The 27680-nt window shown below is 38.0% G+C and overlaps 1 protein-coding gene across 22 annotated transcripts in view; it reads right to left on the minus strand.

The window, feature by feature from the left end:
* Nucleotides 1-27680, minus strand: part of Dock9 (dedicator of cytokinesis 9) — a 261185-nt gene that overhangs the window by 41580 nt on the left and 191925 nt on the right. For 12 of the 22 annotated variants that reach the window (XM_063246974.1, XM_063246962.1, XM_063246961.1 and 9 more), the window contains exons 28-39: nucleotides 27531-27677; nucleotides 27250-27333; nucleotides 26467-26578; nucleotides 23947-24125; nucleotides 23591-23704; nucleotides 20581-20698; nucleotides 16752-16885; nucleotides 14770-14884; nucleotides 12305-12371; nucleotides 11074-11121; nucleotides 8548-8684; nucleotides 716-831 (exon numbers count right to left, since the gene is read on the minus strand). In XM_063246974.1, coding sequence (XP_063103044.1) covers nucleotides 716-831; nucleotides 8548-8684; nucleotides 11074-11121; nucleotides 12305-12371; nucleotides 14770-14884; nucleotides 16752-16885; nucleotides 20581-20698; nucleotides 23591-23704; nucleotides 23947-24125; nucleotides 26467-26578; nucleotides 27250-27333; nucleotides 27531-27677 — 1371 coding nt within the window. Of the gene's footprint in view, nucleotides 1-715; nucleotides 832-7977; nucleotides 8022-8547; nucleotides 8685-11073; nucleotides 11122-12304; nucleotides 12372-14769; nucleotides 14885-16751; nucleotides 16886-20580; nucleotides 20699-23590; nucleotides 23705-23946; nucleotides 24126-26466; nucleotides 26579-27249; nucleotides 27334-27530; nucleotides 27678-27680 lie in introns of all 22 variants that reach the window. The other 10 variants (XM_063246980.1, XM_063246967.1, XM_063246977.1 and 7 more) reach the window with 2 other exon arrangements.

Raw genomic sequence — 27680 nt, forward strand, 5'->3', positions numbered from 1 at the left:
CAGGATCTGTAGTATATTAACATGAACTCAATCACCCTTTCCTATCCTAAAAACATTAATAAGCAGAAAGGGAAACAGCGTTGAGAGCCCATCTTCAACTACTTGAATATTATTTGTTAAAATCTAAAAAACAAGATTGGGGGAAAAAAGGACTATTTTCTATCCCTGAAATAATTCTGTCATTTAATTTAGTAACAGATAATATTTTTAAAATTATGATTTTTATCTATCACTCCTCTCCCTCTGAGTACCTAATTGTAACTGCTATAACATTTAGTCACGTTTAAAGATATTCAAGGCAGAAATGCCTGATTATGTTCCCATATTCATCATCCTGAGGTTTTAGCAAAGCCCTATTTTTTCAGGTAAATTCTTTCTTCTATCCAAGAGTTAACCACTTCTAGAGACTTCTTCCATCATTTCCAAGCATGTTGTATATGTGGACCAGCTGAGCTTTATTATACTTTAGAGAATTCAAGCCATTCTGTGTGGAATGGTTTCATTAAGGAAGTTAAAGATTAATACTGGCATAGCACTTGCCTGGCAAGTGTGATGTCATGATTTGATTCTCAGTATCAAAAAAAAAAGAAAAGAAAAAAAAGATTAATACTGTCCTTACAATGACAAAAACAAATTGCTTAAGTAAAAATACAATGTCTTAAGTTTGTGCTAGTTGAGTTTTAAAAACTGACCATGATTGCTATTTAATACGAACCTTAAACGCCAGTGTAAATAGAGAGAGCGTGTCCAGAGCTGTAAGGCAAACCTCAGTAGCAATGTTGGCTTCCAGCAGTGATTGGTGGAGAACATCTGCATCCGAGTGGCCATAGCCTACATGAATTACAGCACAGAGTTACTGCCCAGTGGTTTCCGTAGCAAGGCTGGTGGGATGGGACAGTCACAGTCAACTTTTGATTATCTATAGAGAGTCCCCTTCTGGGGCTCAATTTAGGGTTTTGGGAGTGGCATTAACAAATTTAATTACAACTCTTTTTCAATTCTGAAAGGGAAATGAAAACAAACATTAATGGTGTGTTTGCTATGTGCAACCATGTGTACAGGAAACTTACATGTATTGTTTAATCCTAACACCCTTATGAAGTACATACTTTATTAAACCCTTTTTGCAGATGAGGAAATAGGGGCACAGAAAGGCTAAATAAAATGTCTAAAGTCACCCAGGTAGTAAGCAGTGGAGCTAGCACGTACATCAAGAAAGGCTGCTTGACTAAGCTGTCAGAATGGTGAGGCTGTAAACGGATGGTGGGATTTCCAAGTTCCCCACATAGACAAGAGGCAGCAGTGCAGCATAGGAGTTAAAAAGATGAACGTTGGGCCAGGGATTTAGCTCAGTGGTATAAGCACTTGCCTGGCAAGCACACGATTGTGAGTTCAGTCCCCTGCTATCAAAAAAATACCCAAAAAACAACCTGAGCTCAGGCTGCTGGCTACAGAATTGAGCTCCACCATTTACTAGGTGTGTGAATGTGAGCAAGTTATTGCACCTCTTTATATCTCAGTTTCCTATCTGCAGAATGGAAATAGTAAGAGTATTTACCTCAAAGAGTGGTAATGAGGATTAAATCCATTAATTATGAAGCTCCTAGAATAGCACCTGGTACCCAGTGAATGCTATAAAAGTGTCAAGTCACTAAATGTATCATTAGCTAGAATCATGAATGATAATCAAGAGTTGACTGCATTACAAATAGGTTTCTACTTGCTTTAAGAAAAGCATAAAAGCCAATATGTCTGAAAGAAATGTTTAAGAAAAGGAAGAAGAAACTGTCATGTAAACTTATCTTAATCATACATAATTTAAATACAAACTTTTTCTACAAAGGCTATAAAACCAATTTAGTGCTGATATAAATGCAGTCTGACATATAATTTGAGATATTAAGTTATGAAATGGTATGCATTAGCAGAAATACATATAGGGATGCAAAGATGTTATAGTGTTGGTCTAGAATACACAGAAAGATGGCCATATAATAAAACACAAGGTAATGTCTTTCTCCAAGGAGTTAAAGTAAGTCAATACTTACTAATCGTTAGTTTTCTTAATACTCCAAAGAGGAGGACATTTTGTATATAGATCAGGAAAATGAAGCAGAGAAAACATAGGAATTTCCATGAGACCAGTATGGGAAAGTTTAGAACCTTCACTCCAAATTCCTTGTTCTGGGTATTACCGTCGTGCAAATTATTAGCACAAAAGAGAGAACTTTGGAAGGACAACATTCTGAATTAAATTCTAAAATATTTTTAAAAGTCCACAAGAAAGTTTTTCAGAGTTACAGAGGTACTTTTAAAAAGGAGGCCCTGAGGTTCAGTATCTGATTCACAATGCTGTCACTCTGTGCAGAGGACAGTGTCTCCATGGAATGAGGACATGTCATGTCACACACTGGCACATGCTAGCTCTGTTTCTCTTTCTTCCTCACAGATAAGACAGGTGCCTGCGGTACTGTACTGCCTTTACACAAGCCAACACATTCCTTCATTAGGTGAGGTTTGGTAAGATAGAGACAACAAAAGAGGAAAACATACAGACTGATGATTATTGTTAAAGTGATCAAAATCTGCTAAGAGTGGATTCCCCCACCTCCTCCCAAAAACACCAAACACCACCAAACAACATTAACAACAGCAAAACACAACACCTGTTACTAGTCCAACCAAAGTTTTCACACAGGCTGGCCCTTTATGGAGGTCTATCATTTCTCTGAAGGATTTTTCAGTCTAGGTTACATTTTAACAAGGAATCCGCTTTGAAGGTAATTTTAATTTCTTTCTGTGCATAGAACTGCCTTTTTCTCTTTTTAGCAAAACTACTGGCTAAGTGCATTTAAGTAACTTATAAATAAGATGTCCAAGCACTTATGAGTTCCCATTGAATTTATTTGCTCATGGCTAAAAGCCTAGCACAATTAAGGAAGTAGATTTTGGCAATGCTAATTAAATTATTACATACTTATGTACACATAGGAAATCTGGTAATGAAAAAATTTCTTTAAATTACTATATTACAGTTCTAATATCCATTAGAGAAAGGACCATATTTATATAGGTTTATATAAAAATCAATCTGTGTTTGTCTGAGTAACATGAAGTAGATATATGCTACCACTGTTCTCTGTAGAATACTGAGAATCTAAAACAAATGGTCCTTTTATCCAAAACATGTCATACTTTGCTTTTCCTTAAACAGAGCTTCATCTCAAAATTCAAAACATTTGGAGCGAATGTTATTTTTTAAAATCTCTAAAAACAAATGGCAGTATGTCTAAATACTGTTCTATCACAGAAATAAAAGACAGCATGTCCCAAGACCTGGAACAGAGTTGTGCATGAGAGAAGACTTTAATCAACAGTCACCATGTTACAGGCCACCATAGTAAAATTAAAATGAATTCGTAGATCTGACAGTGGTCTTAAGAGAAAGAGAACTTTCTTAAATTGCTTTAAAGTAGCTTCTGAGAAGTAAGAGAATGATATGTATTGCCACTAGGGGGCAGTGCTGCCTTGAGGCACTGGCTGGATAGTCTCCGGGAAGGGATATGCAATCTCTGCTGTGTGTGCCAAGGCACTCCTTTAGCTCTCACGATTACTGCTCAAATTTACATAGCTGTCATTCCATTCTTACTCTGACAAATGACTTACTCTAAAATTTACAGGTGTTTGAACACTCAAGGGCCAATTATGTTGTCATGTTTACAGTTGGTTAGCATTAATCTATGTAATAAGTTCATCGTACCTAAATAGCTCAACTTAATAATGGCAACTACATCTGTAAACTATTTCTCCCTCCCCACCGGCCTGACATCGGGGTGATGTGGTAGACAGGCAGAAGCCCAACCACAGCCACATGCCTTTTCTGACAAAGGATGTTTGAGACAGAAGAGTAAGTCAGATCATAATTTCACAGGAAATGCTTTCATCTTCTCTTTTCCTTTATAAAAGCAAATTCTTATTATTTTTCTCTGGACCATAATATGAATCTAGGAAAATAGTAAGTTTATGAGAAAATACATGAAAATATAAATACTAAATGATCAGGAACCTTCTTGCTAAGAGAATTCCCCAAATGTAAATCTACTTCCTTAGATATTTAGTTCCTGGTATCTGGCTAAGTACAAATATGTATGCAAAATATCAAAATGGCCTACATCTACACAATCTGTTACTTATTCCCCCTTACATTTCTGCTGCTAAAAAGGTTTTCCTCACAGGTGGACAAGGAGTAGAATTCAGAATCAGGAATAATACACTAAGGCAAAAATCATATGGTTTGCAGTACAGCCACTGACCACTGAGAGAATGATTTGTAGCACAGTCTGTAACCCAGGGGGTCATACTTAGAAGAGGGTACCATGCCAACAGCATTCACTGCCAGATACTGCAACCCAATGCCTAACAGTGCCTGCAAATGGTATGAATTATAGTCCTAAAACTACTGCTTTATGCATAGGGTACATTTTACTTTGAAGTCCTCCTTAACCCATTTATGCCAAAGGTTTTAATTTTTAAAATTTTTGTACAAAATTCATATATGTCATCTAGAAAGACTCAAGGAACAAGATTCCAAAGAGCAAAATTTTTATTATGTTCCATTGTTATATACTGCTCCAACAATGAAACACTAGGCATAAGAGAACTAGGGACATTAGAATGGCTGACTTTAAATGGGTGCTATACCCGACTTTCTCAACTGTAAGGCCCTATTAATAGCAAGAAGCTAATGACAAACTGCCATAGTAGATGCATAATTAAGATACATCTGACTTCAGAAGCCTAGATAATGTATAAAAACATATCTCAGAAACGTGGAAAGGAAATGTGGGTTTACATTTAATTTATCATCTTGAGTATTAATGTTTAAAATAATGAAGTACATTTTACCTAATTTTAAAGCTATATCATGCATTGTTTAAAAAATTTTTGAAAGGTACTAATTCAGAGATGTATGCATTTTCTGTATTTTTCATGTTCACATATCAATTCATATTATAGTCAATAAAATAATTTACTTATCATCTATATTCATTTGCTTACTTGTGCTTCATAGGTATCAAAATATTTCAGAGCTAAGCAAAGTGTCACAGCCATGTCATCCAATACCTCACAGAGTACTTAAGCAACCAGGATAATAGCCCACCAGGTCCTCCTCCATTCTGTGTTCACAACCTCGTCACCCGGTGCCCACAACACCTTTACGGGCAGTTCAGTGAAAACATGCTTTCCAACACTGACCTGAAATACAAGTCGCTGCATCTTAACCCAGTGATCTTAAACTGCCTCTTACACTGGGTTACATGAAACAGATTTTCTTTATATGTTCCTAGCTGGCTTTTCCCCCTATCATACCAGCGGAAATATAAATTAACATGCAAATGAATTTAGGATATTCCTAGAAAAACACTTGGCACCAAAATAAACACAAAATGTTATTTTATTTATATATATGTAAATGTATTGCTTATTTGTTGGTTGACATAAATCTCTATTGATAAACAATGAGTAAGTTACACAGACTAGGTCAACGTCTAAGTGTTTTAAAGATTTACTGTTCATATGGCCAGGCAATAAAAAATCTATTCTTTAAGAGTTTTTCAAATAGTTAAAAGACTATTTAGCTTGCCGCAGGATTTTTCACTTTTATGATTTCCTACCAAAATCAAAGAACAAATTTAAGACCCTACTAGAGTTATATGTGCAGCACATATGATATTTTTTTCCCTTGTCCTATATGAGAAGCTATAGATGGTCAATTATGCAAAGCAAGGTTTCTTCACAGGCCTCTGCTGCTCCCTGCTGGTCAAACTGAGGTCTGACATGTAGATGTACAGGGACTCTATTTTTTCTTTTAATGACATAAATTCATCTTAAACCAGGGGTATCTATAGCAGATCTCTCACATACTAAATCTGTGGTGATCATATTGGTAAGACCAACAAAAGGTACTGTATTTATTGTTAAACATATTTTTAAAAATAAACATTACAAGGCCATGATTTGCCCATAAAATATACAGGTACAGACGTAAATAAATAAGTATGCATATATGCATAATGCAGGCTCACCAAAGAACACATGTGTATACACACATACAATATAAACCCCACCGCCCCGTGGTTTTTGTCTACGGTCATCACTTAAGAATGCAAAAAGCTAGTAGAGAAGCTAGCAGCCAAACACATAATCAGAATTAGAGACGGAGCTCTAGAGGATGGAATGACTTGGGAGACTTCAGAACCAACTTGGGATGAGAAGGAATTATAGAAAACAGAGGAAAACTAAAAAAGAGTCACAGTACTACTATGCTTCCTCGCAAAGCAGGGAGAAAATGTAATTGAGGACAGAGTGCCATTGAAAACTGACAAAAAAAAATGAGCTGAGGAGGGAGGCAGGGAAGACAGGCCTTTCTGTGGGCAGCAGGGAGAGAAAATGGAATTTCACCAGGCTAACAGCATGGCATTTGGCAGTGCACGCACCCAGCTGTCTCTCTGCTCCAGTTCAAGGCATTTGCCGTAGGAAGAGCTTCTGCATATCAGAATGGACTGAAGTTGTTTCTTGTGTTTTGATCATTCACTTTATTTTTGCTTGTTTCCTAAATGATTATTTTTGGAGGCAGGGTCTTGAACTGTTTTGTTTTGTTTCGTTTTGAGACAAGGTCTCACTGAGTTCAGGCTGGCCTTGAACTCATGGTAATCCTCCTGCTTCAGCCTCCCATTAATCTTGTAATCCCTGGGATTACAAGATTACATGTGGAGATGTGCTTTTTTTTTAATGCTTCAAAGTTTAAGCATTTATTTCAAGTGATCCTGGGTTAAGTTTGTGTCATGTAGATTATCCAGACAAAGGAAGTCAGGTGAATCAGCATACCACTGGACACTAAATTTTGTTGCTAAAAAGGAAATGAAAATAAAAATTTTAAAAATCTGTTTTATTGTTTTAACTCCTTGTCCCAGGAGAGGTCCACAAGGAGTTTGAAAAATCAAGCATTGTAGCCTTAAATTTGTTACTCACTGTACATTTTATACCAAGTATAGAACTCAAAACCAGTGTTTCAAAACCAGTATTTTCGGGGGCTGGGGATTTAGCTCAGCGGCATAAGCGCCTGCCTTGTAAGCAGGCAGTCGTGAGTTTGATCCCCGGTACCGATAGAAATGAAAAAGACAAAAAAAAAAAAAAACAAACCCCAGTATATTCTGGCAGTCAACTTAATGTGTAGCACATTGACATAAAGCTCATTTAAGTTAAGCCTAGACTTTTATAAAGACTTACAGTGAACATGGCTTGGGTGAAAGTGAGGGAAATCGCTATCTTCTGATCTCTCTATTGTCTTAAAATTTTTTTCTTGAGACAGGGTCTTACTACGTAGTAGTCCAGGCTGGTCTTGAACTCAATATGTAGCCTAGGCTGGCCTTCACCTTATGACGATCATCCTGCCTGAGCCTCCCAAGTGCTGGGGCTACAGGCATGTGCCACTATGCACAGTCTTAAACTATTATTAAAACAAGAGGTTGGGAGTATTATCTCTACTCTTACTCTATATTACGAAAAAGTATTAACAGAATTTGTGTGATTAGAAATGATCAGAAGAGATTAATAATCATGATTAAAGATAGTGCTTGGAAAGGAGATGGGACACGTCAGAGAACACAACACTAATAGATGAGACCTAGAGATGGTCACATTAGTTTTTCATATGCTGCACAGTTGATATATTTAGGTTTTCTCCTTAGAGAAACCCTTAAGCAAATGAAATACCGAAATTGCTAAAATAGTACATAAAACCATGACCCCTCTGATTACTGATAAAAGTAAATTAAAAATATGTTCCTACATTTTGGCAGAATTTCTATAGTGAAATTAGAAAAGCCCCAAAGTTAGGAAGGCAAGATGAATGAAAAGTCTTGGTTTGCAAGTGAAGCAGCCTGGTAAGCAGACTTCAACCTGATTAAATCTTACCATTGTCTACAGAAATTCCAAGAACACTTGATATCTTTCTCACACTGAAAACACAGAAAAAGTCACTTTGTTATTGGATGCTTTTCCATACCCTCACAAATTGATTCACAGTGGTGTAAGGATTAACATACATTCAGAGCTATCAGAGCTAGAGTGTCAGAATGTGGACGCTTGATCAATTACATGCACAAGATCCGGAGGAGCAAAAAGAATCTGTCCCAGATGTTCTCAGGAGGTGCAGGGAAAAATTAGTGATAACGTGGTTACAGGCAGTGAATCCAAACAAAATTCAGAGTTCCAAGACTGTTTGGCTATTGAACCTGCCACGTTTTGCTGTGGGAATGGGGCTTTTGGGATTGGTGCCATAGTTGACCATGTTCCACATTATGTCACTCCCCAATACTGAGGACTCTCCTCCAGGAAAGGGAACTGTGCCAGGAGTTCTTCTTCCTAGTTGCTTTGAGCTGGAAGAAAAATCAAGTTGGTGATGTGCTGTGGTGTGGCGGGGCTCTCTCCTCTGAGGCGGCAGAGAGACGGCTAGCTGTTAGGATAGTATGTCATGGGACTTACTGTGGTTAAAAGTGACAGAGTTATCCAGGCTGCCCAGCTGCTGCAATCTGGCATGCATCATTCCTGTTCTGTTACGGGAAACAGGCAATGTCTGAGACTTTCGAACATGAACTATGGATCCCAACCCCTCCTGGTTCCTGCAACATGAGTGAAATGGGATAGAAGCAAAAGTTAGACGTGTTACACTGCAGTGAGATGGAAGTATTAGCGAAGCCAGGACATGGCACAAAGGAGGCAGGCCACGCACTGACTGACTGCAGCCAAGAAGCTAGAGACAAAAACAGGCAGTAGCTCTTACAGAGTTCACAGCAAAGCACCTGACAACAAAGAAGCGAACATCAAGCCGAAGCAAGTCCTTCTCATTTTTAGGAAGTACTTTAGAGATGGGACTTTTCAAACAGTGAATATCACTCCAATGTGGAGCTAAAGGTCAACATTCTGACAATTGTCAAAACACTGAGAACCTTTCCAGATTATGTTATGAAAGAAATATATACATTTGTAACTTTAAAATGCACTGGGAGAAACAGAGAACAAACATGCAATGGGAAGGAATGTATGAGGCAGTTTTAACACCTTTATTCTTACCCAAGCAGGAAGGAGAAGAGCCACAGACTTTGTTAAACTTGTCAGCAGTCAAGTAGAGAAAACAGAAAAGTGATCTGGGTTAGCAATCAAACAGCTGATTTTCTACTGTGTACCATCACCAGAGCAGACGGAAATGAAACCAGTGCTGGAATGACACCTGTCCCCCATCCCGGAGCCAACCGTGTGTTACTGTGTGTAGAGAACAGGGACATGCATGGGCTATCATGGAAGACATGCTACTGGGTGATTTCCAAGTGACAAGGAGAAGGCACAGTATTCACATAGTTGGACCACCAGGAATGGCAAATGCTGACAATGTTTACACGATGGCTCAGGATCTTCATTACATGCAGCAGAAATCATGGCAATTTTTTTATACAGCAGGATATATCTTCCCACAGTGCATGGAACAAAGTAATACCATCTGTATCTTCTTTTGCCCATCTATTTTTAAGGCAGTCCATATATGCAAATATATACAGGGGCTTTTGAAGCTGAAAGATTTTTAAATCTTATGAGAAAAATCCACCAAAATTTCATTACTTTGCAAAACCCAATTCTGAAATCGTTTTCAAGACAGAAATCTTCAGCTTCTCACAATCACCATTTTAATCTCTGAGGCATTTTGTTCTACTTGGCACAATATTCTCCACATGCTTTGATGTGACAGTATCTACAAAGAAGGTGTGAAGCCTACCCAGCACAGTACTTTTCTATTACAAAGTACACTGCTTGCCCATCTTCACAGGACAAAGTCAAAGAGAATAAAAGTTAAGGTATGTCAATGGCATAAAGGCACCTTGTATATACTTGCATTTGGAACTTAAAAGCTCAACATAAAGATTACTTTTGTGATAAAAACAAAAGATCAGAAAATTTTACATGTGATTATGTTTCAATTAAAAATAGAAAATTTTAATAAGAGGAAAGCACCAAAGTCTCCCAAATTTGCTTTTTAAAAGAAAAGTCACTCTTTTAAGAGACACTATACTTATGACCCCAGAATAGAACAATGTTAACATATAAACTAAATCTTCACATTCAAAAAGTTCTATTAATCTTTATCATGTCATTATTATAAAAAGAATTACAGATAAGTGAATCAAATCTCAATTACAATTACAGCTTTTATACACATATCTATATGTGTTTACTTATGATTAAGCGGTTAAAAACAATAGAAAATATGACACTTAGAACAAGACCCCGCATGCACACTAACACAGAATGGCTCATAACACAAACACACTGAATGGCAAGAGGGTCGGGGAAGAACTTCCTAAAGACACCATGTGCTGTGAGAGGTGCTCCCAAAGGAGAAGCTGCCTGGCCATGCTTCGCTGAGGAGCTCCTAGCCCTGCAGGAGCCAGCCACAGGGCAACGGGGAGTTATCAGTCACATCAGAACACAGAAAACTTATTGATTACTCAGAATAAGAGAAAAGGACCATTTTAGAGAAGGACTGTGAAGCCCACACTAATCTGAGATAGTTTAAAAACTTCCACTCAAGAAAGAAGAGTTGAAGAGGAATTAGTACCTTCATAGCTGGAAAGAGAAACAGCAAAAAATGATCTTTGAAAGTAATAACAAAAGAAATCAATGAGGGAAGAGAAAATACCTGAACAAGAGAAAGAGGGAGAAGACAAATAAGGAGACAATAAAAGTAAGGGAGAAACTGGAAGGAAGTATGGAAACTATCAACAGGCCATGATGACAGATTTCCAAGAGAGGCCCCACACAGGTGAGCTACAAGGAACGCAGGAAAGCCAGTGAAAGAGCTCTCTGATGGCATGGCAGCAACACAGGGGCTGCCAACTGTCCTCAGGGCTGCTTATGTGATTGCTGCCGGCCAATCACACAGACCACCATTCTCACACATTCAGACCCAAGAAACACGGAAGAGGCCACGTCATTTCACACTGGAAGGCCCCACAGTACCTGGCTATGTATCGTTTCCCCATGTACTGGAACTGGTGCAAGCAGACTCTGCGGATGGAAGAAACACTGTTAGGGAAGGCAGTGATAAAATTATTTTAAATACACTTCTTTCTTTAAGTCTATTTACAACAACAAATTCAAACACAGAGGAAATGATCAACCTGGGAGGGAGGCCTCATGCTGTGCAGCTACCAGAATGGTGGTGGCTGGGGCACCTAAGAACAAAGGCCACGCTGACAGACTCCCTCACCAAGGGCTCGAGGTTTATCCACAGCACTGGCTTCAGGCTGCGCCGGAGACCATACTACTGTTCCACGTGGCTTATTCACCTTCACTCAGAGCTACAGAAGAAGCGCTCTCTTTCAGTTCAACTTCAGGTACTGGCCCTTTACAGACGTCAAGTATGTAGTTTTTGCTTTAATATATCCACAAAACTATTTGTTTGTTTTTTTAAATCACTCACTTAATAAGAGATAGTTAAAACAACTTTAACTCAGCAGAGTTATGAGCCTGTCATGAGCCTGTGAACCAAGACTATGAACCAAGCCCCTGTTGAAGCCAGGACCACAGCCTTTTACTTGCGATTCCAAAAGGCATAACATGTAAAAACAAGTCTCCATGTAAGTCTGTGCAAAACATGGCTCAAACGCACAGACAGAAAGCTGCCTTAAAGAATGGCAGCATTTCTTTCTCTCTCTATTTTCACTGAAAATGTAATAATGTGCTGGACTTTGGGGTGCTGCATAAAATGCTGCTGGAATGTTATGCGCTATGTGCTACCTCATGTAAATTTTTCAAAAATCCAAAAAATTCTGAATTTGAAAAATCATCTGTCTCTAGCAGATTTGGATAAGGAATTGTGCCTCTATTTCTAAAAATAAAGAGTTTAAAAGAAACCACACACTTATACTAAGAGATAAAATTAGTTAATATGGGCACTAGATTCAACTTAGAAAACCACTATCTGTGCACTGCAATGAATAAATTTTGTAGTGTTTTATGAAATGGCTTATCCACAGAAATAGTCACCTCTCATCTATAACACATCTATCTGTAATAATATGCTGGGTTCTGTTTACTTGCTCGTAAGCCCTGAAAATAGGTGCTGGGGTCATGTCCAGAAGAGCGAGCTTAGTAAGAAAGGTGTGACACCAACTACACTCCTGGCTCCACTGCAGCGTTCTTCAGGCTGGAAAATCAAGAAGCAGTGAGCAAACACAAAACTACTCACTCAGATATTGTGAAAAAGTCCATAAGTTCAGATGTTGAAGCCTTGTTCCAGTATGTAAACAGAGCATCTGGAAAATAAACATTGATTTGGTCAGAATCACTGTACATATCATACACACTATGAAGAAGCACTTATTATTATGACAATGTGAAGAGACCCCAGAGTTTAGGCCTCCAAACCCTTCTTCTGCCCCATTTTATAGCTGATCAAAGGGCAAAGCATACCGACAAACCTAGCCTGGGCAAAACATGTAACCGGCTCGCTCACCTTAAGCTACGACTGAGCACCTGAACTTTAATCTTGTCATGCATTTCCAGGTACAAATGGCAGTACAAGGCTTATTTAACTTACACATAATATTCTCTTATATAGACCAGAGAATTCAAAGAATATCAGTGGGATATAATCCAAAGTTAGGCTCTCCCTTTTCCTACTGCAGGATCCCTTCCCAGAAATGCATTTGTTGAAGGTATCTATATACTGCAAATACTGCTTTATCTTTGAGTTTTGACTGAGCAATACAGCTTGGATCTACCTCAAACTTTTCCAAGCTGCATAATATTCCTCTCTATGGATAGACCACATTTGAGGTAACCAGCACCCTACTGATAAGACATTAACTACTTTTCTCTAATCTTCTGCCACTATAATTTTTTTTCTTTCTCCTCTCTTCCTTTCCTGTTCTTTTCTGGCATTAAGGATTGAAGCCAGGACCTTGCCAGCAAGCTACATTTTCAGTCTTTATAAAAATTTATTTTTTTATTTTGAAACAGAGTCAGCAGTTGCTAAAGTGCTCAAGAGGAACTTGAGCTTTTGATTCTCCTGCCTCAGCCTCCCAGAGTGTTGTGATTACTGTGTGCCAACACATGTGGCTTCACATGGATTTTTGTATGCACATCAAACCACATCTTATGGGATACATAATTCTTAGAAGTGAAACACTGTATCAATTGGTATGAACCTGTATCAGTTTGCTATTGTACAAAAAATTCCAGCATTTAGTACTGCCAACAAGTACTAGTAAGAATTAACAAAACAAAATAAAAAACATGTATCCAGCTTTCTGAAGGACTGAATTTAAAAGGTAACTTTCACTTGGGTCCAAAATTTCTGGTATACTTTCTTTTTCTTTTCTTTTCTTTCTTTCTTTCTTTCTTTCTTTTCTTAACAGAAAACTGAGGCCAGATCGAGTCCTCTCTCCTGATAGAAAATAAGGAAGTAAGAAGAAAGAGGAAAGGAGGAAAATGGAGGGCTGCAGCATGCTTATTTGTAACTGGGGAGGCAGAATGTCATATGAAACCCCTCCAAAGTTCTGGTATACTTGTCTTTAAAAACCAGTTGCTCTCTGATTATATATCATAATCAGTATTTGAAATTCAAAGTATTTTAAATCAAGGGGAAGAACGGACTATAATGCCAGCTAAAACTCACTACTGTGAAGCAAAATCTAGAACTCAGATGTGAAGAAATTTCAACTTTATAATCCAAATACAGTGAGTTCCCTGTGCTTTTGTATTTGGTCATCATTCAAGGGAATCATTTTTTCTTCTCTATTAAACTGCCACTTGAAAGTAACTGAAGATAAATTACCTAATTCTTAGCAAGAAGATCATTATTAGCATCTGTGTCAGGCTGCTAATAGTACTGAAATGGAAATAAATAAAACAAAACACTATTTTCAGGAACACTTTTTTATAGATATTTAATACCCATACCAACTGCCCAAGATACAACACAAAAGGCTTCAGGGTCTCAAAAAAGGCATTTTGTTTTCAGCAGAGTTTGTTTTAATTCAATGACTTTAAGGAAGCTCATAATGTACCTTGTGATTTGTTGTAGGGAAAAATAAACCACCAGGATAAAAACTGTAAGGCACATAATTTTAAGGAATTGGTTAACAGTCAGGGTTGAAACTATCATATGTATTTATAAGTTTCACATGATATAGATAAAGCATTAATGGCTCTGCTCATTTTTATTAAAAACGTGGTTGTCACACTCTCAATAACATAATCTACTACGATGCTAATACTTCCATTAGAAACTAAAATAATGTACTTCCCAGTTAAAGCCAGGATACCATATGCATATTTCTAAATGCAAGGAATGCTTACATCCCTGAAAAACATTATTTTCTAATTCATGAGACTAGTACAGTTATTCAAGTTGTCTTAAAGCTTGTTTGGACAAACAAAATTTTACAAAATCAAAAGCTATTTCATTTATCTGCTCATATCTTCTAGTTATAATAGTAGGTCCAAGTTTAATATATATTTAGAAAATGGTTCTGACATTTTAGAGTTCATCTTCTAGAGTAACACAACAAATCTATTTTTCCACAGCAAGCAATTTATTTCTACCATTTTTTCATATAAAATCTTTTTAGACCCTTATATTTTTCTATTACAGTTTTTAAAAAATTTAATACTGAAAAAAGCAAAACAGAAATCTTCATTTTTACCTACCATCAGACATGCTTTTTAATATGTAGAGGAAACACATCAGTAGGCTCTTAATCTCAGACTGGTCAAGTTTGTCACAGCGAACCACAGAATTTCCCAAAGTGCTAGTTTGCTGGTGCTAAAAAGGAAATAAAATTAATTTTTCTATTTCATTATGGGGGGAAAATTCATTTCACTTTTCTTCCTTGGAAGAGAAAGAGTCTTAGATTAGACAAACTGGAAAGAACAAGTAAACTACAGGCACAGCAACACGACAGGCACACCTTTACCTTGCATACACAGAAACACTGCTCCTTGGAGCTCTGCCTTGTCCCCTTTGCATACTTTCCAAAGGGACAAGCCAGAAGGCACAGGCTGTTGTTATGTCAAGTAAAACTTCATGCAAAAAAGCGTGTGTGCAAGGCTCACACAGAGAAGTGAGGATGCAGAAGACACAGCCCAGCAGCCGTCTCCTCAGAACAGCTGCGGCTGCTGCAGCAAGGGACATCTGAAGGCTGCTGTGTGTCAGCCACACAGGCCCGGACCTGAGGTGCTGCCATTCAGAGGTCACTGTGGGTCATGCTGCGGGCATCACTGGGGGGCAGGTACCCAATGGGACCAATAGGGACACCTCCGCACAGCACTGCCAAAGACCAGAAACTGAGGAGGGCATTCCATCATAAGCTCAACACTGCAAATGTCAGTTCCCATGGGGGGAGCAGTTTTACCACTAGACAGCGGGTTCACATTAAGAAAAAAACAGAACATAAATCTCATTTCTTAATTAAAAACTCTCCAAATTATATTTCCAGTGGAAATCAGGAGTATTTTTACCAAACACCAAGAAAAAAATGTCAGTTAAAAAAAAAAAGATATTTCACTGAAGGCATGAGTGGCCAACTGAACATATGTATTAACTCATCAGATATGTGAACAGGCTTAGTTAACTAGGTATGTGAACATTTTTATTTAAGAAGAAATGCAATTAGTGGCAAAACTGGTATGGATGCATTATCTTGCGGGCTCGTTCACTTGGGGCCACGAGGACAACGCTACTTCTTGTGGTGGGAGGGAGGGTGCAGCAGGCAACGGTTCTTCTGGCAAAGGTGGAATCGTTAGAAGGGAGAAGTCCACAGTGACCCGGTTTTTCCTGGCCGACTGGCAGCTATCCTCCTCCTCTCCAGCACTGCGTATGACAAAGGTGGAGTGCCTTCGGAGCAGCTTTTCCCTCTACACACGCAGGCATGTTGGGGTCAAGGGAGAAGTTTGACAAGTCACGACACACACTCACACTGATGCTTGCACCCTGCCACAACTGCATTTAAAGACAGTCATGCTGCTGCCCAACAGAGGACCGAGTGACATGTTCACAAACTAGAAGGCTGTTTTCTGGACATTTTGTAAAAACTAGGAACACATTCCTACCTGTTTATTGGAAGAGTGCTTTCCTATTCCTTGAAATAACATAGGAAAACAATGCCCAAGGTGGTACCAATCTCCTATGGTTCCAGGGTTAGATTTAAGCTTTATATTTTCTCACCAAGTTACAAAGAGTCTGAGTCCTCCAACATATTGTGGGGATCTAACTAAAGAGCAGGTTGACTCTCTAAGCACCATCCTGCCAGAATCATTCAATATACTACATTACAAATGCTGCCCTGATCTGAGATCCTCGCAACAAGAATCTAGTGTTTAAGGGGCTGGAGCCTTACAGCTCACTGGTAAAGCATTTCCCTATCATGTGCAAGGCTCTGGGTTTGATTCCTAGCAACACACACACACACACACAAATAGGGAAAAGTTTCAGGAGACAGGCTTCCAACCGTAGAGAAAGCTCTGATTATGTATCGCAATTCAACCAAATAGTGTGGGTTTTTTTGTTTGTTGTTGTTTTTTATTTTTTTTTAAAGCTACAATTAACAACCACTAGAGAATATGAAGCATGTTTATTTTGGGCTAAATCCATTAGTTATACAAAACACTTGTATTATGTGAAAAGAAATTACCTTATCCAGGGAATTGCTCTTCTCACTGTTTCTTTCTGGAAGGCTATTTCCCGAATCTGTGCTTATCAAAGACCCTCTAGAGTCAGCACTTCTCACACTGTTGATGTTTGGCGTTGAAGTTGTATATGGAGAAGCTAAATAGAAATTAAGCAAAGATGTAAGTTTTGTAAGGCAGAACAAAATAAAGTACTAACAAGTTTAAGGGAAATTACTTTTATGGCACTCATATTTTTGTTAAGAAATTGCCTCAGGAGTTATACTCAGTTACAATCTTTAAAGAACCAGGTCATCATATAAAATGAGATAAAAAATAAACTCTAAGACATTTAAGCACAAATGTCAAGTCACTTGCCAGAAACCATTTTTAGTTGCTGAGACTATAGGAGCATACATTATTTTCGAATGGGTAGGATGAAGATAAAAAGTTATAAAATAAGCCACACACAACTACCCAATCAAAAATTAAACTGTAGGACAAAACCACCATATGTAAACTATATCGAGGTACCCAAGCAAACTCTGTGGTATCATAGGGTATTTTAAATATTCAAGGAAAACAAACGTTACTTGACACTGGCCAGAAACTATAGTTTAAATATTTGGTCATATGTTCCTTTTGATAATTTCATGGCTTTGTGCAGCTAGGTATTTGGTAAATGCTATGATAAAAAGCAGGTCCTGAGGGCTGGGGATTTAGCTCAGCAGCATAAGCACCTGCCTTGCAAACAGGCGATTGTGAGTTCGATCCCCGGTACCGATAAAAATGAAAAAGACAAAAAAAAAAAAAAACCAGGTCCTGGATAAAAATCATGTGGAACAGGAAGTGAGAATGACAATCTGATTCTAAGTGTGAACAGCTGTGAGTTTCTACTGGACACACACAACCCACTGATAATGGCTATGGTTGTTAAAAATGGTATAAAATATTTTTCTTTAAATTTTCGTGTATTTTAAAATGCTTAAGTCGTTAAAAAATAAATATTAAGTTATTTGGTTCTAAGTAGGTAGCAAGCAGAACTGTTAAGTTTTAATAAACAGAACTGTTAGTTTTAGCTTAAGAGACACAATAAAAAATTACTGTGACAATAAAAGGTCCACTCCCACTGCCTGTCAATTGAGAATATTTGGAAATCTCTCCCATAAGCATTGTGAATAGAAAGGAAATCTAAGTAAGAAATAAACTTTGTGATAATTCTAAAAAAAAAAAAAATCAGCATTTGAAATCTACTTTGGTACTATGGAATTTAAGATAACAGATTGACTTCCTGCTTAGGTAAGAGTTAAATAAACTACGTAATTAAAAATGACTCAGGGGACTTGTACATTCTGTGCTGAACCAAAATGCCTGCTTCCAGCAGAAAGGCCTGGCTGGGTTTGTAGCTGGCATGAGGAATGTGTTGGCATGGGATTGGCAGTGTAAGCATACACTCCTAGACTGGCATCCACAGCAGGCCCGATACTTCCAGGTTTCAGTAGACAAACTAGATAGCATGGAGTGAGATATCTCAAAGTTAAAGAATAAATAACAAATGTAACCAGCTCCCGAGTCACACCAAAAGTATTTTTTAACACACTTTGTAAAAGTTAATAGATAATAGGATTAAGTTCTTTCTCAGGTCAACATCAAAATGGTATATAACCTCAAGCCTATAACATAAAGGTTGTAAATCATTCCTGTTTCCAAACACTCAGATTTATTCACTAGTATCCCTACACTGATTCAGTATTATGACCAAGAAAAGAAGAGTTAGAGGAATTTGAAAATACTGTATAAATGAAGGCCAGAAAAGGGGCCTTAATACAACTCACAAGTTGCATTTTCCCAGGACAGAAATCATACGATAGACTGTCACAGAAGCAACTCAAGCCATATGAAAAAACCATGACCCTTTTCCTAGACGAAGGGAAAAGAAACACACAACATGATCAAGTTACAATCCTCCTAATACACTTGTGTTCACAGCAGATGTAGAATACTGAACTCAGGAGAAAGAGTTAATCAATAAAGTAAAACTAGACCCTAACTTCCAGATTTTTAGGTTTGATCCTAAAACGAGAATCTTAAGGTAGCCAGGTGCAAATGCAAGAGGTCAAAAACAACATACTGAGTTTGTTCCTGTGAGGGGTGGGTGTGTATGTGTGTGTTTGTATTTAACATCCTAGTGAACAGTCTGACTTTTAAAGACCTTAAACAATAAGCAAGTAAAATGTAAAGTTTAGTTCATCTCTCTCTCCTTCACGCACAACAGTCCAATGCACTGGGTACTTAGAAAAAGGAACTTGTGATTCCAGAGTACTGTCACTAAAGCCAGATCATTAAAATTTCCGACACACTCAGGCTTGTAGACTCATCTAATGGGCTAGTAAGAGCTACCAGAAAGCATGGATGATGAACAGAACTGAATTGATTACAGCAACAATTGGTCAAATAATAATGCTGAGTGTTTACCATGCCAAGCACTGCACACAACGCAGCAGCTCATCTCTGACAATGGCTGTTTTGGATATGTGGATATAGAGGGTATAAACTTGGCCATGGAAAATAGTCAGCAGTGGAGGACAGATCCAAAGCCAAATCTGTCTTGCCTAAATTAGTGGTATGAATTGCTGCAGACAAGTCACCTCCCCACTCCCAGGACAGCAGCTTGACATGTGAACAGAGGAGGACAGAAACAGAATGAAGTTAGCACAAAAGGGATAAATGGAAACTTGGAAAAACATTCAACATCTGCTACACATTTACTGTGTGCCAGGCTCTAAGCATTTGCACTCACTTTTACAACATTAAATGAGGGGAGAACCACCAGAAAATACACACGTATAAATAAGGTAATCAATTGTTATGGTACAGTAGGATAAACTTGGGCATTGGTATGGGTTTTCTTAGTTTATGTTTTCCCCGTTTCATCACCTACTATGTAAAGTGGCCTACTAGTAACAGTACAGATGCTGTCAGAATGGACAACATGCTGTGAACTAACAGGATAAGAAGAGCACTTCCTAACTTTGTACCATTAATGGACAGCCTAAACACTAGCCATCACAGGATGCTTTATTTATTCAAAGTGTGGTAAAGAGAGGGAAAAATAAAGAACAGAAGACTATCAACATCTGCATTAATTCTTTGGGAAAAAGATACAGTATCATTATCTTTAGGAAACTGGAGCTGAATTAATCAGAATATAAATAGGTACATTTTCTCAGGCATTTCCTTATGAAGAAAAGATTCTATCTGCATCTTAGTTCACACCATCTGCTTTCCTCCCCATGTAGGCTGCTCTTCCACTGTTCTATACTGGGGGAAAAAAAAATCAGTTTTTAAAAACTGATTTTAGGATTGAGTCCTACCTGCAAACTGCTATTTCCTTTAGGAATCACTTTGTCACCATTACAAGTAAATCTTGCCCGCCAAATCTGCAAAGATACTTCTTTTCTTTTTTTTTTTTTTTTTTTGTCTTTTTTGTTTTTATCGGTACCAGGGGTCAAAGTGCCTGCTTGCAAGGCAGGCGCTTATGCCGCTGAGCTAAATCCCCAGCCCCAAAGATACTTATTTTCTAAAAATATAAACAATCTAAGATTTAAAATGTCAAATCAACTTAACAAGCATTTAACAAAAAGCAAAAAGCCTAGGTAAGAAATTAAATGCACTATGTTCACGATTCACTAGGATTTTGGAATCTTTATTACATTCTGTCATGAAACATCACCACCCAGAAAGAATATGTAAGGCAGAAACTCAGACACCCCCAAGTGTAACACCTGAACAACGTGCAGATTATAGACATCGCGTGAGACCCTGGGCAGGGGCTGTAAGAGCTCGGAGCATTACCAAGGCCTGAGATGGCGCCTAAGAGGTCTTTGTGCAGGCTGTGGTCCACTGTGTTTCCCTTCTGTGGTGTCACAAGTGGGTTCCCAGTCGGCAGAGCAAGGGGTTCATCCTTCACAGTCTGGCAAAGAGGGAAAAGAAGGAACAGTCAAAGATGACTGAAAGATGACTGTTCTCCGGGTGTGAGTAACTGTTGGGGTGACACAGGACAGCCTGACACAGTAGGAGGAGCAGTCGCACTGCATGGATGGGGAGGAGATGGCAGACAGGTCAGAGAGGAGGTAAGCAGAGGAGGGCAGCGGAGACTTAGGGTAGTGGTGGAGGAGAAAGCAGCCTTGTTTCCTAAAGTCACTGTTTTTTCCTTTAGCAGTTCTAAAGCATTTCCCTTACCTAGATTCTTATATCCAGCCTTTCTTTACACCATTGCGGAACTTTTCTCCCGCAGAAAAAGTCTCCCAGCTCTTTCTAGCCACAGTATTGGCTTCTAATGAGCCACAGAAAGTTAGAAGAGAAGCACTAACTGTTTCTGGATCCTTGGAACTTGACATGAACTCTGTTAGGGGAGAAACTATTAACTTTAAAGTTATATCAGAAAGGAGGATTTTAGTTTGATAAAAGCCAAAGAAACATCTTATTCTATTCATTTCTCTCAGGACTGAAACAGGACAGGGAGGTTGCATTCCATTCTGACTGATGTATTCTGTTTAGAAACAGAGTTAGAGAACATGCATGAGGAGGGGATGTTATATATATGTATATAGGTCAAGATCAATGAGCTGCTTTTAGGATAGAGAAAGTTATGCCTTTTGTAATAGGACAAAAAAAATCTATGAACCATCTCAGCTTAACATTATTTAGCATATGTATTTGGGAGTGAAAAAGTAGTTCAAAAAATAGGACAATCTTTTATTGTTGGGGGACAAGACACAGAAATATGCATGGAAACGTCCCAGATGCATATAAATAAAGTGGTAAAATTAACAGTGGACTCAGATCATAGGCCCTGAATATAAGGGAAAGAGAGCTGTTAATATCTATTCAAATACTAATCTTCTAAGGCCAAGAAGAGAACTTCAGGAAGAGAAAGAATACAAATTTCAATGTGTATGGTGCAACCACTGTGGAAATCAGTATGGAGACTCCTCAAAAAACTAGGATTGAAGTTCCATTCAATCCAGCTATTCCCCTCCTGGGTATTTTCCCAGAAAAATTGAAAAGGCCATGTAACAGTGATATATGTGCACCCATGTTCATAGCAGCACAATTGTGATAGCTAAATCTTGGAAACAACCAAAATGTCCATCAACCACAGAGTGGATGAAAAAAAGGTGGTATTTTATACAATGGAATACTATTCAGCTATAAAAAGGATGATCTTGAGGCCTTTATAGGTAAATGGAAGCAACTTGAGAATATCCTTAGTGAAATAAACAAGACTCACATTAGTAAATATCACATTGTCTCTCTAGTATAAAAAATAATAATAACTGGCACACTATTGGGATCCAAAAAAATAATAGATATTATAAGAGTGAGGGGCTGGGGATATAGCTCGGCGGCATAAGCGCCTGCCTTGCAAGCAGGCAGTCGTGAGTTCGATCTCCAGTACTAATAAAAAGGAAAAAGATCAAAAAAAAAAAAAAGTGAAAGAGAAGGAAAGTGTTCTGAAGTATGTAATAGTATGTGTAGTAAGATAGATGACAATATTAATAAATTTCTATTGGATCACTGAACAGAAGAGACTGCACTGTCAATGTTTGAGTAACTAGACACTTTTTATGCTTTGATTTTGTAACTTTAACAACTATTGTTAAGATGACAGTATGTAATCTATCAACTAGCACTTTTATGATGTTAATTTTTTAAAAATTCTGTATTCTACTTTTTTCTTGTTTTTTATATTTTTAAAAATTTTCTCTTCTTTCTTTCTTTAAATGAAATTTTAAAAAATTTCAATGTATAAAACTTTTATAAATTTTAATAATTAAAAATCATTGGGGTTACTTATAAGACTTTTGCAAGTGAAATGTGATAAGCAATTTGATAATTTTATTGCTTTGAAAATGCTGACCTGCAATATGTTATCAAGAATCTTTAAAACAAGACCACAAATGAACATGTATCAAAGATTGAATAAAAAATAAATCTCCAGCCAAGCACTCAGATTATCTTGGGTCATCATTCAGTTACTTTAATTTCCCACATCTCCTTGAGACACTGTGCAGACAATATATAGGACAGTGGTCAGTTCTAGAGGTAGCATCATGCTCACACCTTGGCATCTCTGACATCTGCTCGGTGAGGAGAAACTGCAGCCTGAAGACATGGCTTTTCCAAGACTGTATAGCCTACTGCCGTCAGACTGGGCTGAGCATGAGCTCTGAGGGCCACCTCTGAGCATTGGAACTATACTTTTTTCTTCTTCTTTTGCTCCACATAAATTTTTACTGAATACACAAATGAAAATTCTGAGTCCTTATAACACACTAGGCCATTAGAAGGTGAAATGCTAAGGTTTACTGATTGACTCCCATCCTCATCAAAATATAATTCAACAAGAGTACTATGGATTATTATGGGGTTATTGGCAATGTACAGAGGAGGATGTACCCTAGGTTCAGTAAAGTATCCCAAGATTCATGTCTACCTGGAATTTCAGGATGTAATCTTATTTGGAAACAGCATCTTTCCTGATGTAATTAAGATATAAGGTAACCTCATCAGTGTTGACTTATAAGAAAAGGAGAAGGCACACAAAGCCACAGACACACAGTGGGGAGAACACCAGGCAAAGACAAAAGCAGAGGGTGGAGTCCTGCAGCCAGAGGCCACAGAACACTAGGGGTTGCTAGCAACCACCAGAGGCTGAGAGAACAGCTTGGGGCGGGTTCTTCCCTAGAGGCTCTGATGACACCTTGACTTGGACTTTTGGCTTTTCCCCTTATGAGAGAATAAATTTCTCTTCTACAGAAGGCAATAAAACAAGCTGTATCCATGTAACTATGCTACGTACACTGCCTGGGTTTGCAGGGAATGGTGACACATCCCTCACGTTGATCCGCTGGACGTTCTCAATAAGCAGCCCGAACAAAGGCAGGTAGAGAGTGGCTATCCTTGACTGATGACTCTGAAACAAACACACACATAGTCATTTTGTTCCACAGCTCTGAGATGTGAATGATGACCTAAATTGGTATCAGTTATCTCCTTTTTGGATCCTTTCTGTAAAGACAGATATTTGATTTTATTCCAAAAGCAGAGGAAAGTCTCAGTGCTGTTATTATGAATTTTCTACTTGGTTACTTTCTGTATTACTTAAAAGAGGGGACATTTTTCAATGTATACCTCCTTCACCTGGGGACTACTCACCCTCGAAGCATATCTGTCATCAAAAGAATGCTTTATCAGCAGGTTCTTGAGCACACTGATGGCAATCACCCGGACCTCCCGAAATTCTTGGAGGGCAGTGCCCACTTCTCTCAGTAACAGTCCCACCAAGAAGTGATTTCTACAGAACTCATCTGTTAGTGAGTAGTCAAGCTGGAGATCTGAAAGGAGGGAAGAAACTATTTTAAGTTAGGGAGGGCCAAAACCTCTGAATAAAATTTTAAAAACCTACCTTATAAATTCAGCCCACCCTGTATAATACATGGCTTCAAAGAGGAAGGACTAATTCTAAAATGCTGCTCTATTTTTTAACACATCAAACTCCTACATAAAAACCAAACTTAATATGAAGAATTGTACTACATTTGATTTTGAAACATACAGCATCCTACTTAACTATATTAGTAAACAGGTTTCGTACCAACTTTTAAAATGTAAAACTGCACACGCTCTATTATAATTTTTGTTACTGACAAAGACAGTCATTATACCAGTTAATAAATATGTACATAAAATATGTATTTAAAGAGAGAATAAATAAGGGATGGGGATTTAGCTCAGTGGCATAAATGCCTGCCTGGCAAGTGTGAAGGCATGAGTTTGATCCTTGGCACTATAAAAAAATAAAAATAAAAAAAAGAAAGAATAAATATATGCATTAATCAAAATGTTATTTACCTCTTGGGTTCAGTTATCTATTTCCTGTTCATCAATATCTATATATTCCCCATGAAATTCCATGTGTTTAAAATGACCAAATTTGTATAAAACCTATCTATTCTGCTATCACAGAATGAAGAACTTACTGTAGTAAAAAAATTCTCTTTAGTACTTCTGTACCTCTAAAAGCAAATCAAAAATTAATATAAACTACAACTGAAAAGCACCAAACCAAACTAGTAACTCGGGGGAAGCTAAACGGCAAGACGGAAACCCCTTTTGGAAAACACAGAAGCAAACGTGAACTTTACTGAGGGAGAATAAACACAAGCAGCTAACGCCAGGCTTAACGCTACAATATACTTTCTCAGGGGAGAAAGACAGGAGCTCTTGTAGGCCCCCCAGGTGGCAGGTACTATGTGATTTCTGGGAAGGAGAATGAAGATTTCCCAGAGAGGGGCTATGTGAAACTGAAGGTTGGCAGCGTGGGCATGGCATGTTTGAAACGCTGGGAGTAAGCCAGTCTGTGGAATACTGGGGTGTGAGCCCAGATAAGTGGGTAGGGTAGACTCTGCATGCTGAATGCCTAGCTGTCCCCTCAGCCTAGGAAGCTTTCTCCTAGACATGTGTGCTGGGCTCAATTTCTTCTTTCCCCAACTGGAATCTGGCCACCCTAACTCAACTGTCCTGGCTTTTTATACCCTTCTTCCCATTTTTTTTAGCATTTACTCAATCTCAAACATTCTGAGATTTTGTTTACATAAAACAGCCATACGTTTTTTCATCTAGATTGTCCATGGCTCTATCCCAAAGCCAGACATACTTCGTATTAGGTAAGTATTTGTTGAATGGCCTTGTAGAGCTGTACAAGTGTGTCCAAAGGAAAGATGTATCCTGAATGAATGTCTCTGTATGTTTCTCTTTGAATTACAGAGACATTATTAATAGTTTGGTGACATCCTTCCACTTTTTCTCCTATAGCATAAAGAAATGTGTACATATACAAGGCACTAAACTCAACAGACCAAATTAAATTTCTCAACTTGATTTGCTAGTAAAGACAATCTCTCTGAGCTCAACTCTCTTCAAATGTACAGAAGACACAGAACAGTTAATAAAGACTCAACATGCAGACACAAAAAACATGTGAAAGAGTTATGCTGCTGGTGATTTCGGCTATTACCATCACCTTGGATAAGGATTATGGAGTGAGGGAACGCACTTTTGGGGTGAAGTCTGGGTTTGTTTTTTCTACTTCAAGAAACATCCCAGAGAACCTAGTAACCTGGGGAGCAAAACGCCTCCCTGGGATGTTACAGCAGTGTCTTAGTTACATTGGAAACAAATTTGCCAGCTTATGTGAGTTTAAGAACTGATCATAGTACACAGGAAATTCTAAATGAATGGTGTATGTAAACACTAAAGCAATCACTTGCATTCTTTTTTCTTTTAAAGGAGGAAAATGCAAGAAAGCAAGCATCACATCCCACACCTACCTATAGAATTGTCATTTGACTCCACAGTTGGTGAAAGAAAGGCTAATTCCATAAGAAAAAAGGAAAAGGGAAACAAATAAAAATAAACTGCAGTAATAAAATGGATTTATATTATTTAAACAAAAGAATGTTTTAAAAGTCACAACTGGCATGATCTGTAATTTGCTGAAAAGTAAGTTTCTGTATAATTTTTTATCCATACTTTTTGAAATGGAAATTTAATAAGAAAAGAGTTATTTCACTGATTAAAAAAATTAAGACATTCTAGAACCATATTTGAATGGATTCTCTTATTAAAATAAATGGTTCTCTTCATGGAATACAACTACACATAAAGATAGATTACCTTGATATCTTTGAATCCTGCCCTTTCCAAATGGCATTGGTAAGTTCAAAGGAATATAATGCTCATGATTACACACCACCCGGAGAAATTCAAACTTGTATTCAAAGAGGGTCTGCAGGAAAAAAATATGTAGTCATAAATTAAATATCTCATTGGCTATTTTATAGAGGTCCATAAAAAACTGGCTACTTTATAGAGGCTTCAGCTGCTTGACCCTTTGTATCATGTATTACATTTACAGTGGCTATAAGAATTTGTCTGAAAACAGAGTACACATTTCATTAAAGAATGTCCTCAGCTGACTTTTGGGACATTTGCTATTTATGCTCCTCTTATTTCCATAAAGGATTTCAAGTAGGATTTCAAGAAACAGACACAATACAATTTTTTAAAAATCCTAAAAAACTAGTAAGGCAAAACTTAAAAACTAAAAAAAAAAGACAAGAGGCAGATACTTCCACCAGAGAAAGGCTATGCAGTTAGTTCTCTTATCTTGTGAAGTAAACAGTAACCTGTGACATATGTACTTTTAGTTTTGCAGCTGAGAAGTTACTTTGAGCATTTAATAGAAAACCAACTGGGATGTTTACTTTTCATCTGGATGCCTGTATCTCTAATATCTCACATGCATCAGTGCAAGAAAGTGCCAGTATTTCCAAGAGGGAAGTGAGCTGTCCTAGTAGAACTGAAAGAAAATTCTGACAAGCATGGAAAGGAACAGGCAGATTCCCAGATGGCAATCTGCAAAACACAAGAACTGGATACAAGAGCCACATTCATTACCTTTGGGTCTCCAGGAGCAAAGCAGCTGATGTAGTTGTTGATCTGCTTAAAGACAAAGCCCCTGTCCATAAAGGTGAAGCATCTCTGTGGAGCAAAACAACCCACAAAGGTCAGCCTTTCAGCTCAAACTTTCTGGAACCAGGGTTCTAATCAGCACCCATTGTAAGTTTATCCTTCAACATAAGAACAGACCACCAGCACTATCAGAGCACTTGCTCTAGTCACTCTGCAAGGTAGCTGCTTAAAGAGCGCATCTTAGTCATAACTGAGGAGGAGCCCACCTTGATGAAGACAGCAAGGCTATGGTTCGCATTCTTAGATGCCTCAGGATTATCTCGAAACTTCTGAGTGATGTGTGGCATCAGCATATTCACAACAGTTTCCACTGCATGATGATAGGAGGCAGGAAATCTCTGGTTCCGCAATAACTA

This window comes from Cavia porcellus, unplaced genomic scaffold (genome assembly GCF_034190915.1).
Source record: "Cavia porcellus strain 051 isolate PalLab524CR breed Dunkin Hartley unplaced genomic scaffold, mCavPor4.1 scaffold_4, whole genome shotgun sequence".
Classification (NCBI taxonomy): Eukaryota; Metazoa; Chordata; class Mammalia; order Rodentia; family Caviidae; genus Cavia; species Cavia porcellus.